Source organism: Balaenoptera musculus, chromosome 4, assembly GCF_009873245.2.
Source record: "Balaenoptera musculus isolate JJ_BM4_2016_0621 chromosome 4, mBalMus1.pri.v3, whole genome shotgun sequence".
Lineage (NCBI taxonomy): Eukaryota > Metazoa > Chordata > Mammalia > Artiodactyla > Balaenopteridae > Balaenoptera > Balaenoptera musculus.
The window spans coordinates 73,638,465-73,654,271 of NC_045788.1; the positions used below are offsets into that span (position 1 = coordinate 73,638,465).

General features: G+C 37.3%; 2 protein-coding genes across 2 annotated transcripts in view; one reads left to right on the top strand and one right to left on the bottom strand.

Moving 5' to 3' along the window:
* LRCH3 (leucine rich repeats and calponin homology domain containing 3) overlaps positions 1-8,482 on the top strand; it is a 114,536-nt gene extending 106,054 nt beyond the window's left edge. The window contains 1 exon segment of the mRNA XM_036850149.1: positions 5,510-8,482. Within this exon segment, the coding sequence (XP_036706044.1) occupies positions 5,510-5,635 (126 nt within the window). The 3' untranslated portion in view covers positions 5,636-8,482.
* Positions 8,483-14,294: 5,812 nt separating this feature from the next.
* The window catches only part of IQCG (IQ motif containing G), a 53,443-nt gene continuing 51,930 nt past the window's right edge, over positions 14,295-15,807 (bottom strand). The window contains exon 11 of the mRNA XM_036850582.1: positions 14,295-14,788. Within this exon, the coding sequence (XP_036706477.1) occupies positions 14,648-14,788 (141 nt within the window). The 3' untranslated portion in view covers positions 14,295-14,647. The remainder of the gene's footprint in view (positions 14,789-15,807) is intronic.

Genomic DNA, 15,807 nt, shown 5'->3' on the forward strand with positions numbered 1-15,807 from the left:
GTCCCAATGGCTTTTCCTGATAATGACTCGTTTTACCCAGTTCACCATTCCTCTCTTTAACTAACATGAGTTGAGAAGGTCAAAGCATCACTTGTCCAATGAACACCTTTCCCTTTCAGCTCTTTCACAAAGTGGAAGAGAGCCCAGCTCCACAGAGCAGCTGCACTAGCCAGTGTTAATTCCCATGAGTGTTTTTTCTCCTTTTATTAAGTAGAGTGTGATTCTACTACTTATTTTTTACTTTTTTCTTTTGCATTTTATTTAAGCTGAGTTATAAAATAACTGAAATTTATATTTAGTGATAGTTAGTAAGGATCTTTTTTGTTCCTGTGGACAAATTCAAAGCAAATGTATTGCCTTTATATCATATTGTTTTCTGAAGGCTCATCATCTCTTTTAGAACTAACCATTTTTAAACATATTGAGAGCATTAATAAGGTTTTTAGATAAATGGCATACATTTCTGCATATTAACAGGCAGGTTCTAATATTCACATGTACACTCTAACATTCAGTGTTTCCCTTATGCCTACTTGAGATGATCCTACCTGACCATCACAAGCATGCCCAGTACCTGCCCCAGTTCCATAGCACAGTGTCTTTGAACAAGAGAATGTGGCATGGGTTGGTGCAGGAAATGGGAACCAGAAGAAAAATATGAGTGATTAAAAAGAGGCACCACATACCTAGAGAGAAGAGTGCTGAAAACGGCCCCACACGGCAAGACGTGCTGGCGCACTTAGCCTATGTCAAACCTGTAAAGGACTTCTTACAGTCCTTGTACATGTACTCTGGGCTTTACAGAACTGTCATCTGTCTCAGATTTAAAGTCGATACACTGAAATTGTTTTAGAATATAACTGCCATCGGTCAACAAAATCAAAAACAGTGTGCCTTTTAAAGCATGCACTTTATTCCATCATTTGCCAAGCAATGGTTAACAGTATTTATTTGAAGGCAGGAGATAGAAAAAATACAATTTTAAAAGACTGGGTACTAAAAAAAAAAAAGACTGGGTATTTTTCCAGGGTGGTTTTAGACTGGAGTTCTTGCCACATCCTCCTTCCCCTCCCTTTCCCCCACCAGAAAGAGTAAGTGGACATTCCACATGGGCCACCTCTTCCTTCTCCACTCCTGCCTTCCACCCAAGTCTCACCACCACCATCACTAACACTTTTAGATGGGTTCCTGTTATGCTGCTACTTCTGCTAAAACAGTTGATCATTTGCCTAAAACAAAATGAAGGAAAATGAATAAATACAAACTTGTAGGGTTAAACTAGCATTCTCAGGTCCCTCTGCCATGGGAGGGAAGAAGAAACCTATACCTCTTCTTCTTTTGTTCTCCCCTACTTCTGGGCATTATGACCTTTACCTAAACATGACCACCTGCTGTGTTTAACTTGTAAATAAAATCAGTGATGTAATAATGATCACTTTTGAAAATAGATAACATAAAACTTAATATTGAAAAATTTATCAGATCTTCTGTCCAGAAAACATGTATAAAGGTGAATGATTTCCCTTCTCAGTATAACTTTTTAAATGTTTACAAGTTAAATTATGAATGAAACACTGAAGAATAAAGTGACTGTTAAAAACCTCCAATAAGGTTGGGCATATGGATAGTCTCTTTATTATTATGCTTTTATTAAATATATGTTACATTCAAAAAAACTATAGTTGGTGATAAAAACTTCTGTTTGAGTCTGATATCTTATGTTCTGGAGTTATTATATGTTATGTGTGAAAGAATATTTTCCTGTTATCAAGTCCAGTAATGCTTTTATTTATTTAATTTCTTAATCTGTGAACTCTAGAGGGTTTGGATGATCTCTAAGGCCCATTACATCTCTAGATTCATTTTGTACAATTAGTAAACAGGACTTGTTAAGATGGACTTGACTTGATTTTTAGAGGAACACCAAGCCATTCAGTACACCTGACTTCCAAGTAATAAATTTCCCCTGATTATTATGCTTTCTTCATTCTTTGAACCTTCTTGACTCACCTGGCTTTCTCCGAAAACTTCCCTCTCCTCAGCCCACCCCCAGGTTTTGTCCTTGCTTTCTGGCCTATTTTTTGTTAATAGGGAAGAATGAGTCAAGAAAGAGGTTGCCTCACCCACTCAACCACTCTCAGGCCTCACATAACCATTAAGTCAGCATCCACCTCTGTTCATTTTATCCTGAATGTTCATGCTAATCGCCAACAATTTTATTCCGCTATTTAGTAGTAAAATCAAGCTGAGCACATAGAGGATTCTTTGTGGTTTTGTTTTTCAGCATTTTGATTCATCATAATAAAAAATGTTATAGGATATGTTTCTTTGAATATGACTGAGATGATCATATTGAATTCTATACTCAAATCTGTATTTCTGATCCACTGACTTTATTTTTCTGTTTTCCTTTCCTGCTCACACTTTGGACAGGACAATCTTTGTTCCCCTTCTGACATCCTTCAGCTAAACCTCAGCGTAAAAAGAACTGTTGAAACACTACTTTCTCTTGGGGCACATTCAGAAGAATCCAGTTTTGTCTCTCTATCTATCCAGCTTTTGGGTTTTGTGGCATTTTATTGTACTTTAATGTTAACTCTCTGTATGCTTTATTACTGGATCTTCCCCCTTTAGCCGAAAGTGCATTCCAGTGATTTTTCCACCTCATTCCTGTGCTTGGTAAAGGAGGTTTGTTTCTCATTCAAAAGTATTTACATATGTGCTTTTTTTAAGTTGGTTAGCCATCAAAGAGCTAACCGATAAAGTAGGTAAATCCTTTCCTTGTGTGTCCAGATGCGCAGCTCATCACGTTAGGGAGCGTTTATGATTGCTAGCAAAGAGCAGAAAGACCAGTATATTTTCTTCTGCTCATTTGTCCATTTTCCTGGCCTATATGTGGCCTTGTTTCTCTTATCATAAATGCTGAGCAGGGTCTACTAATACAATCCTGAGCCTGTTGTTAAAATATGACTTAGAGCTTTATTTCCAAATGGCATAATAAAATTTCCATCTGGCCTTCTTTCCATGCCTCAACACAACTTAAGTGTGGAAATTGTGAGAAGTATTAAAATTAAGAGTTGCTGAACTTTTCAACAGCTGTTCATGTGGAAACAGTTGTACCCCTTCTGTTCTGGGGAGCACCTGGTCACTTAGATCTCTGCATTGAGCTGTGCCCTGAAATCCTGAAATCTGTCTTTATTGGTAGGCACAAGTCCACCTAATAAGCATCTGCTCTCTGGACATCTGGAAAGCACTGGCCATTTAATCTTAATAATTTTAATTTGATCAGAATGTTCAGTACAAAGATAATGTAGGTCCCTAGATTGCTATTCTGAGCCCATTGTGTACATTGGAAACAGTACACAAGCAAATTATCTGGAGCTGATCTTTCAGGGGTAGGCACCTGTCTGCACATTTATTATGTTTGTTATCTTTAACTTCACTTCTAGAATCCTATTTAGAATTTAAAATTGGAATTTATGTAATTTCCAATATATTTGAACCATCTTAATAGGTGAACTTATATTTGATAGGCTGTTGAGGAGATTTTATCTGAACAGTAGCAGGTAAAGTATTAGGCAGCAATCTCTGTTCTGTACCCAAGGCAATGAATGCCTCTTTCAGAATGCTTAGTATATTGGCTGCTAGCCTTAATGCTTGAAAGTACTTTATAATTGCATTCAGATTCTGGTTCTCATGAATAGTGTTTCTGGACATTCAGGAATCTCTGAACTCTGTTAAGAAAATTGGACAACTGAACTCATGTATGAAGGAAGATTGTGAGGAACATATCATGTTGTAGAAGTCAATCTGAGGATCTGATTGCTTTGGTTTTCTTTCATATTAAATGGGAAAATTATTTAACACATTAAAAACCTTTTACTTTTAATGCTGAAACATTGAACAGTGTTGAAAACAGCAGTAGTGCCTTTTGGAGTTGGGGGGAGGTTTTTTTTTGTTCTTAAGATGTCTCTGAGTCAGAGATCATTCAGTTTTGTGAAGTTCTGTCCCTTTAAAAAAAACACATGGTGTTTTGTGTGGTTTTGGGGGAGTAATGGTGCATTCTCTTCAGAACAGAGTTCCCTCTAAGCCAGCTAGAAGGTAAATGTGCATCTGGAAAGCATAAGCCACTGAGGGAATGTGTAAGCCACGGGCTTACAGGTCACAGGGCACCCCTGGAAATGGAGATCAAGGAATCGGCGTCAGAGGAAATATGTCTCCCCCCAGAGTAAAACACCCTGTAGGTTCATTTTAAGTATAGTTAATCTGTACTTCAATTGTACTCAGAAGATTTATACAAAGTTGCTAGTTTTATAAGATCAAAAGATTCCATTTACCTTGTTTTATCAAGGTAAGTATTAAATAAAAAGAAAGTGATTAAGAAGCACAAGTACCAATAACGGTTCATAAAACATACGTGTTATATTTTTTATTGCAACTGGTTTTGTAAACTTCCTAATAATATATTAAGTGCCAATGAAAAACTGAGAAAAATCCAGTTATCTTCTTTAATAAGTATGTATAGTCTCTTTTTCAGTAGAACCAGAATTCCACTTTCATTCCTTTAAGTGTAACCTCTTCTTTCTTTCATCTAATCAATGATAGATGTTATTCTTATGATATGCCTTTTTGTCTTACAAGAAAGGATTAACCAAACACATTAATGAGGTAATAAACAAGATAGAAGTAATTTAATTTGCTTAAGCAAACATGTAAATGATTTTCAAATATATGTTAATTAATATGTTCCTGACTAAGCTCACATCATAGTTCTCCATCATAATTTAATCCATTAAATACCAGGATATAAAATACTTTTTCAAATATGATTTCTTTATTTAAAATCTGTAATTCAAGTTTTTAAGTAATTCAAACTGGGCCTTCCATGAATTATCCAATGTAGGGGAAATTTTCTCAAATACTTCTAAATCTCAAGGATATACTTCAGCTTCTTCCTGTGATCCCTGCCTGGTCTGAGAACCCTGATTTTCATAGTCAGGACTATAATGTAGAGAGCATTCCTCTCTCATGCAGTCCGAGTTATGGCATGAAACTATCTTGCATTCCTATGGTTTGTAATTTCCAAAGCGCTTTCTCCTACAATGTTATATCTTTAGGCTTCAGCCATCCGGTAACTTGGAACTGTTCTATTTTCACCTGCCTCATTTTACTGATCTGCATTGCTCCTTTATTTATCAGGGGTGAAGGATGCTGCTTTTACTTCATAGTAGTATGTTTATCTTCTGTCGTGTGTAAAAGTGTATGTAACTTGTCCATTTTCTAATATTCAAAATGATCTGTATGTACTTTTAGATGTATTAATAAAAAAAAAAGTGACAGTGAGTGTCAGGTACCATCTCTGTGTAACTCATATTATAGGTACTGACTTCTCATATCTCAGTTCATTATTATGAGGGAGAGAAGAGATGCTTATTTTTTCTTTTCAGTTCTGTGATGTTCATCCTCTTTTCTCTTCTGTTTGTTTTTATGTTACATTGTCCCATTTCAGGAGCAATTATGTTTGCCTCTCCACATTTTAGAAGAGAAAGGTTTGAGCCAGGTTGCGCTGACGGTCCAGGCCCTCCTGGAACTTGCCCCGCCCAAGCAGCAGCAGCACCAGCTATCTGCTGTGTAAGGACTCCCAGCACCGTGGGCGTTGGCCTGGCCAAAACGAAACAGGACAGCGTGACTGCTGCTGTGAGCCGTCTGCTTAACAAAGCGCTTACGTGTTCTTAAAAGGGACTGTTTCCATGATTCCTAACAGGAATATTTTGCTTCATTTCTCCATTTTAGGGGAGGTTATATCCATTTGCATTGAATTGTTTATGAAGACACGGTTGGTTTTCACAAATGAAACTTAATTCTGTCATTATTGAGAACCCAACACTGAAGCCTAACCTGGCTGTGCTTTTCTAGAGAGTAGGCTCTTTCACATACTGAAGACTATCTTCTCAGAAGGATATTTGTCTCTCTTGAAGGCACAGCCATGCTGTTATCTTTCCCTGTTTGCAAGCCCTCTGGAATCCACTAGTTTCTAAACGTGGTGGTTCATTAGAATCTCCTGGAGAATTTGTTAAAGTACAGATTCTCACTCGGTTGGTCTAGAGTGAGGCCTGGGTATCTGCATTTCAACAAACATTCCAGGTGTTTCATGTAGTGGAAACCATTGTTCCAAGCTAGATATCTGTATGATTTGGGGGGAGTAATGACTTCATCGTGTTTTTCAGCTCTATTATGACTACTTGGACTGTTCTGTCCAAGGTAAAATAAAAATAATGTAGAAGGTCTAGATTTTGCTTAGTAAAACAATGAAACAGATACCGTTGCATTTAAGGCCAGTGTCCTAGGCGTCCCCCCAGCTCCAGTCCACCACCACTTAGAGGATGGTTCCATATGTCATCCCACTAGTATCTAAACATTATAATCAAGCACTCTACACACAGGGTCCAGATCTTTAGGCTGGTAGCTTGTGGCACTCTGCATCCTGTGTGTTGACTTCACTGAGCTCACCCCTTCTCCCCTGCAAGCTGCTCCCAGGATACCTGGACCTGCGAACACCTTCCAGTCACAGCAGATGCACTTCCAGCTCCCCAAATAACAGAAGATTATGAAAATACAGGAAAAGCCAAGCTTCTTACATTTCTTTCAGCTAACCGCCAATTTCCGTAGCTGAGTTAAAGCACTTGTGGCGTTTTAAAAACAGCTTGCTGTCTTTTCATCTAGCCATCTAGCTCCCCAACCAGTGCCTTATTTACTCAATTATGGGTGCAGTAAAAGGGCCCAAGGGCTCAGACAGCACAAAACCAGGAGCCCTAATTCAAGTCTAAGCCACTTGGGTCTTTCTTCCCCTATATTTTGAGACCCTTTTAGTTGTCAGTGATATCTTCTGGTATTCACTGCCTTTGTAAACCAAGTAAATAGAGTAAGTGAAGATACTAGTTATCTAGGTTTTTTCCTGTTGTTAACTGTTCTGGGGTTTCTTTACCAGTACATGCATTTAAGAATAATGTTCTCTCGTTTTATCATGTAGCAGCATCTAAAAGTCAATCTGGATAAAATCATGTTGAGTATCTGGCCAAAGTAATGTTTTCTCCTTGTTGTCACAGGTTTAAACTTATATAACACAAAACATCTGAGCTCAAAGCCCAATCCTTCAGGGTCCTTACAAAACAAAAGTAAAATATGTTTTAAGTGCTTAGAGCCAGACCCCATTATATTTACAGTTCCAAACAGACCCACCAATCATAGGACTTGTTTAGAATTTAGCTGTGTATATTTTTAAACTCTAGGTATTTTTACTTCTAGTCAACATTAAACCTCAGTACAATCTCCAAATTATAGACAGCCATTTGAAATGAAACTCAGCAAAGGACAGGACTATTTGTCACATAGTTGCAAGGAATAATCCCAGTCAGCATACATAATGCAACATTTGGAACATTTGTGACTAATTTCCCCATAGGAATAATTGGAATTTTCAACTTATTTCAGATTTTATACATAGCATGAAACCTTATTCATATATTTTTATCAGACTAATTCAAATTTATATTTGAATAGTTAGAAAATATTTGTTTACAGTTTTGGTTGATAATGAAAGAAAAATATAAGATATATTGAATGTCTTTCTTTTCTGTGTCAAGATGCAAAACAAGTCATTATGTTTTTGTTGGAAAATTTTTGTACTCAGTGTTTTGTATATACCTTTTTTTTTTTAACTGGAAAGAAAATTTAATATTTAGCCTTGCTAGACTCTAACATAAGATGAAGATGACTTTGTTACAGTTCCACCTGACCATTTATGAACTTCCTACTGAAGCAGTGACCTTCCCAGCGCTGAAGAGTGAATGAAGAAAAGGCTAAGTGCCCGCCCACTAGGGCCTCTGCTAACAGTGGAGATTTTAAGTCAGCAGGTTTCTGGGCTTTCAATCTCATACTTGCTTAGCACTCCAAACCAATTTTCTCTGGAAACAACTCATGGGAGGAAGGGCTTTGTATTTGACTAGAATAGAGTAGGACACTTAGTAGTAGTAGGTCACTTTCCTTAATAGCTTTTGAAAATACAGCCTCACAGCTAATCAAGGAGTCTGATTTCTCTACTTGATAAAAGCCCAGCAGTGACTAATGATGTATGACTACGCTGACGAGTATGATGAATTTTTTAAAACTAAGCGCTTAAATGGTTATAGAAATGAAGGAGAACATGGATATTCAGAAACGTTTTTATATACATATTGCAGTAAGGTGGTTTACAGCATATTTCATTTTATTTCTGAAAATGTTGTAAACATGTAATTAGTAAAAGATTTTGTAAAACATTGTCCTATATTTGTATGTCTGTAAATATAATGCATAAGTTCTAAGAATAAATATGTCAGTATCATGTATGTTATTTTAAATTGCCTGTATGCCACTTTACACGTTGACATTAAAATAAAAGACAACACTTCAATAGCATGAAATAAAGGCTGATTTGAAAATGTTCATACCTAAAGCATGGTTTCCTTGGCAAAAATAAAAGGGTAAATTCTTTGATGGAACATCAGTAGAAACTGGGACCTCATATTGGTTCCTTCAGATCAAAATATACTTTTTTAAGGAAGTGTACATATCAGTACTGTCCGGTATTTGGAGTTAGATATAAGGCTTAATTTTGAAATATATGTGACCCATTTGGAAGACTTTTCTCAGAAATTACCAACTGTGCTATAGGGAGAGCTTTAGCATTCCAAGACATTCTATTCTGATTAATCAAGGCAAGAATGACCCAATGGGCTCATTCTCTTTTAGCAGGAGAGAGAATGACAATCAGCTTTATGTGCCAGTCACAGATTAGGTATTTTCACATGCTTTACCTCTTTTAGTCTTAATACCCCATAAGGTGAGAGTTGTTGAGTAAGCAAAGCAGGTATAGGCCCTACTGTCTCACGTCTCAGCAATATCTCCAAACTCATCTCCCTGCTGACCTGTGTCCCCTGTCTTTCCTATGTGTGGGTTGTATATCCTGACATCTCATTTCTGTCTTGTATTTATCATTTATATCCATACCTATTTCCCAGAAAAGGAGCTGAAGCAGCTTATAATAAGATATATGTTCCATGTGACAACCCCCCCATAAAAACAGTAAAGTGATAATAAATTTAAAAGGCAGGCAGGAACCAACCTTTATTAAAACTTTATTGTGTATGTATTATCCTAGGCACTTGATAAACGTCATCTTGTAGTTCCTACTGAACACCACTTTTGCTCATAAGAGTGTCGTTTATTACACTAGAGGAATCAATAGCAGAATAACTGAGGCAGAAGAATGGATAAGTGACCTGGAAAACAGGATGGTGGAATTCACTGCCATGGAACAGAATAAAGAAAAAGAATGAAAAGAAATGAAGACAGCCTAAGAGACCTCTGGGACAACATTAAACACACCAACATTCACATTATAGAAGTCCCAGAAAGAGAAAAGAGAGAAGGGACCCAAGAAAATATTTGAAGACGTTATAGTTGAAAACTTCCCTAACACAGGAAAGGAAATAGCCACCCAAGTCCAGGAAGTGCAGAGAGTCCCAGGCAGCATAAACCCAAGGAGAAACATGCCGGGACATAATAGTAATCAAATTGACAAAAATTACTAAAAGCAACAAGGGAAAAACAACATACAAGGGAACTCCCATAAGGTTAACAGGTGATGTCTCAGCAGAAACTACAAGCCAGAAGGGAGTGGCATGATAAACTGATGAAAGGGAAGAGCCTACAACCAAGATTACCTGGGGCTTCCCTGGTGGTGCAGTGGTTGAGAATCCGCCTGCCAATGCAGGGGACATGGGTTTGAGCCCTGGTCTGGGAAGATCCCACATGCTGCGGAGCAACTGGGTCCGTGAGCCACAACTACTGAGCCTGCGCATCTGGAGCCTGTGCTCCGCAACAAGAGAGGCTGCGATAGTGAGAGGCCCGTGCACCGCGATGAAGAGTGGCCCCCGCTCGTCGCAACTAGAGAAAGCCTGTGCACAGAAACGAAGACCCAACACAGCCAAAAATAAATAAATTAATTAATTAAAAAAAAAAAAAAGATTACCTGGCAAGGATCTCATTCAGATTTGACGGAGAAATCAAAAGCTTTACAGACAGACAAAATCTAAGAGAATTCAGCACCACCAACCCAGCTCTACAACAAATGCTAAAGGAACTTCTCTAAGTGGAAAACACAAGAGAAGAAAAGGACCTACAAAAACAAACCCAAAACAATTAAGAAAATGGTAATAGGAACATACATACCAATAATTACCTTAAATGTGAATGGATTAAATGCTCCAAACAAAAGACACAGACTCGCTGAATGGATACAAAAACAAGATGCATATATATATATATGTATATATATATATATATGTATATATATATATGCTGTTTACAAGAGACCCACTTCAGACCTAGGGGCACATACAGACTGAAAGTGAGGGGACGGAAAAAGATATTCCATGCAAATGGAAATCAAAAGAAAGCTGGAATAGCAATACTCAGATAAAACAGACTTTAAAATAAAGAATGTTACAAGAGACAAGGAGGGACACTACATAATGATCAAGGGATCAATCCAAGAAGAAGATATAACAATTATAAATATATACGCACCCAACATAGGAGCACCTCAATACATAAGGCAAATGCTAACAGCAAATGCTAATGCTAAAGAGGAAATCAATAGTAACACAATAACATTAGGGGACTTACACCAATGGACAGATCATCCACACAGAAAATTAATAAGGAAACACAAGCTTTAAATGACACAGTAGACCAGATAGATTTAACTGATACTTATAGGACATTCCATCCGAAAAGAGTAGATTACACTTTCTTCTCAAGTGCATACAGAACATTCTCCAGGATAGATCACACCTTGGGTCACAAATCAAGCCTCGGTAAATTTAAGAAAGTTGAAATCATATCAAGCATATTTTCCGAACACAGCGCTATGAGATTAGAAATCAATTACAGGGAAAAAAATGTAAAAAAACACAAACACATGGAGGCTAAACAATACACTACTAAATAACCAAGAGATCACTGAAGAAATCAGAGGAAATAAAAAAATACCTAGGGACAAATGACAACGAAAACACGACAATCCAAAACCTATGGGATGCAGCAAAAGCAGTTATAAGAGGGAAGTTTATAGTAATACAATCCTACCTCAAGAAACAAGAAGAATCTCAAACAATCTAACCTTACACCTAGGGGAACTAGAGAAAGAAGAACAAACAAAACCCAAAGTAAATAGAAGGAAAGAAATCATAAAGATCAGAGCAGAAATAAATGAAATAGAAACAATAGCAAAGATCAATGAAACTAAAAGCTGGTTCTTTGAGAACATAAACAAAATTGATAAACCTTTAGCCAGACTCATCAAGAAAAAGAGGGAGAGGACTCAAACCAATAAAAATTAGAAATGAAAAAGGAGAAGTTACAACAGACACCGCAGAAATACAAAGCATCCTAAGAGACTACTACAAGCAACTCTATGCCAATAAAATAGACAACCTGGAAGAAAAATGAAATTGAAACTCTGATTAAAAATCTTCCAACAAACAGAAGTCCAGGACCAGATGGCTTCACAGGTGAATTCTAGCAAAGATTTAGAGAAGAGCTAACACCCATCCTTCTCAAACTCTTCCAAAAAATTGCAGAGGAAGGAACACTCCCAAACTCATTCTATGAGGCCACCATTACCCTGATACCAAAACCAGACAAAGATACTGCAAAAAAAGAAAATTACAGACCAATATCACTGAGGAGTATAGATGCAAAAATCCTCAACAAAATACTAGCAAACAGAATCCAACAACACATTAAAAGGATCATACACCATGATCAAGTGGGAATTATCCCAGGGGTGCAAGGATTCTTCAATATATGCAAATCAATCAATGTGATACACCATATTAACAAATAGAAGAATAAAAAGCATATGATCATCTCAATAGATGCAGAAAAAGCTTTTGACAAAACTCAACACCCATTTATGATAAAAACTATCCAAAAAGTGGGCATAGAGGGGACCTACCTCAACATAATAAAGGCCATATACAACAAACCCACAGCAAACATCATTCTCAATGGTGAAAAACTGAAAGCATTTCCTCTTAAGATCAGGAACAAGATAAGGATGTCCACTCTCACCACTATTATTCAACATAGTTTTGGAAGTCCTAGCCACAGCAATCAGAGAAGAAAAAGAAAAGGAATACAAATTGGAAAAGAAGTAAAACTGTCACTGTTTGCAGATGACATGATACTATACATAGAGAATCCTAAAGATGCCACCAGAAAACTACTAGAGCTAATCAATGAATTTGGTAAAGTTGCAGGATACAAAATTAATGCACAGAAGTCTCTTGCATTCCTATACACTAACAACGAAAGATCAGAAAGAGAAAGTAAGGAAACAATCCCATTCACCATTGCAACAAAAAGAATAAAATACCTAGGAATAAACCTACCTAAGGAGGTAAATGACCTGTACTCAGAAAACTATAAGACACTGATGAAAGAAATCAAAGATGACACAAACAGATGGAGAGATATACCATGTTCTTGGATTGGAAGAATCAATATTGTGAAAATGACTCTACTACCCAAAGCAATCTACAGATTCAATGCAACCCCTATCAAATTACCAATGGCCTTTTTTACAGAACTAGAACAAAAAAATCTTAAAATTTGTATGGAGACACAAAAAAACCCAAATAGCTAAAGCAATATTGAGGGAAAATAACAGAGCTAGAGGAATCAGACTCCCTGACTTCAGGCTATACTACAAAGTTACAGTAATCAAGAGCATATGGTACTGGCACAGAAACAGAAATATAGATCAATGGAACAGGATAGAAAGCCCAGAGATAAACCCACGCACCTATGGTCAACTAATCTATGACAAAGGAGGCAAGGATATACAATGGAGAAAAGACAGCCTCTTCAATAAATGGTGATGGGAAAACTGGACAGCTACATGTAAAAGAATGAAATTAGAGCACTCCCTAACACCATACACAAAAATAAACTCAAAATGGATTCGAGACCTAAATGTAAGACTGGACACTATAAAACTCTTAGAGGAAAACATAGGAAGAACACTCTTTGACATAAATCACAGCAAGATCTTTTTTGGTCCAACTCCTAGAGTAATGGAAATAAAAACAAATAAACAAATGGGACCTAATGAAACTTAAAAGCTTTTGCACAGCAAAGGAAACTATAAACAATAAGAAAAGATAACCCTCAGGATGGGAGAAAATATTTGCAAACGAATCAACGGACAAAGGATTAATCTCCAAAATGTATAAACAGCTCATGCAGCTCAATATTAAAAAAACAAACAACCCAATCCAAAAATGGGCAGAAGACCTAAATAGACATTTCTCCAAAGAAGATATACAGATTGCCAGCAAACACATGAAAAGCTGCCCAACATCACTAATTATTAGAGAAACACAAATCAAAACTACAGTGAGGTATCACCTCACACCAGTTAGAATGGGCATCATCAGAAAATCTACAGACAACAAATGCTGGAGAGGGTGTGGAGAAAAGGGAACCCTCTTGCACTGCTGGTGGGAATGTAAATTGATACAGCCACTATGGCGAACAGTATGGAGGGTCCTTAAAAAACTAAAAATAGAATTACCATATGACCCAGCAATCCCACTACTGGGCATATACCCAGAGAAAACCATAATTCAAAAAGACACATGCACCCCAGTGTTCACTGCAGCAGTATTTACAATAGCCAGGTCATGGAAGCAACCTAAATGCCCATCGACAGATGAATGGATAAAGAAGATGTGGTTCATATATACAATGGGATATTACTCAGCCATAAAAAGGAACGAAATTGGGTCATTTGTAGAGACGTGGATGCATATAGAGACTGTCATACAGAGTGAAGTAAGTCAGAAAGAGAAAAACAAATATTGTATATTAACGCATATATGTGGAACCTAGAAAAATGGTACAGATGAACTGGTTTGCAAGGCAGAAATAGAGACACAGATGTAGAGAACAAACATGGACACCAAGCGGGGAAAGCGGGGGTGGGGGTGGTGGTGAGATGAATTGGGAGATTGGGATTGACATGTGTACACTAATATATATAAAATAGATAAGTAATAAGAACCTGCTGTATAAAAAAATAAATGAGATGCCAAAAAAAAAAAAAAAAGGAGTGTCATTTATGACACTCTGCTCCTAAGTGCCATTTTTCACTACAGGCAAGTTGAATAAAGTCAGAATCAGAGACATTACAGGAATTACTGAAATTTTAATGTATCACTATAACTAGGATTATGTACTTTTTTTTCTGGTGAGAAAGAGCAAGAGGAATCTTCACAAGACTCCTAGAAATATTTCTTCCCAGCAATTTTTTTTTCAAGTTATGAAGAAGCTCTGAATCCACAGTATAATCCTAATTCAGGGTTTGAAAACTAGTATAACAGTCAAGGTGACCTAGTATAACCAGGCCTCACCTGGGAATGTCCAAATAAGAAACAACCTGTAGATGAGTTATATGTGATGGTAAAAGATGTTTCTTACTCCCTTCAGGTCCTCCTTCCCACCTCCAGAACACCAGCAGAAAAGACAGAAGATAACTTGGTCACTTCTTGCCTCTCCGCTTGTCCTTGTCTTTGCCTTTACCTTTACCTTTTGAATCCTTGCCGTCATCTTTGTCCTTCTTGGGCATTTTGAAACCACCAATTTCCTTCCGTACCACAGTGCCTCGCCACCAGGCCTGGAGCTGGAAGAGGACAGGGAAGCGGGTACAATTTGTAGCATATCTGACAAGTTGCATTCTTTCTACATAAGGGGATTGTTTCTTCATAAACTAACTTCTGTGAAGATGGTCTCTGAGACACAGAAGTGGCCAAGCATGCTATCCTTAGAGCAATGCTTGCCTGTTGTGCAGGACCCAGAGCTTAAGTCCTGGACTCTGAAGTTCTCAAGGAGTAAAAATAAAGAAAAGGGATCTGATTAGGCCTACCTTTCCTTTACACTTAGAAACCTGAGTCCCTTGTACTGCTGCTCTTTATGAACATCCAAGTCTCCCAAATCTAACAACCATTTGATCCAAAAGGGATGCTAGTTACCTGGACCACAGGCAAAAGCAAGCACTCAGTCAAAAATGTACAGATAATCTAGTGATTTCAGTAGGTTTCCTGGTGCATTTCAATCTCTAATGATTGATGAAAGGATCAAAACTCCCCTTCAAAAAGGATTTAGTTAGCTCCCTTGAATATCTTAGTCATTAGACACAACTGTTCTAAATACAGTCTGGTCTACTTTCAAATCAGATTAAGCTCCAAAGACTGGGAGCAAATCCACTAATGAAAAGAAAACAAAAATGGTCTTCAGCTACCTCTTACAGTTTTGCTCTAAATTGAGGAATCCTGACAAATAGAAAACACCAGAGAAGCTCAATAAATACTTGCTAACTATACATCTGACTCCTAATGGAAAGCTCAAGTTTGGGTTTAAATACCTGGTCCTGAATGTACTTCAAAGTTTACTATCTTAATACACCCCCTAATATACATCCCAAACCACAGCTTGCACACTGTAGGGTCTCAGCAGATACTCCTCTTTCAGAGAGAAGGGCAATTGTCAAAACTACAGTTTTAGTCCAGCTGATGTTACTCTTGCTTGAAAATATTTCCCAGAATCTGACTTGCCAGTTTCATCATCACTAATATACACAAGTTCATATAAAACTCTCTCTCTTTTTTTCTGAACTGCTACTTAATCACCTTCACCTTTTTT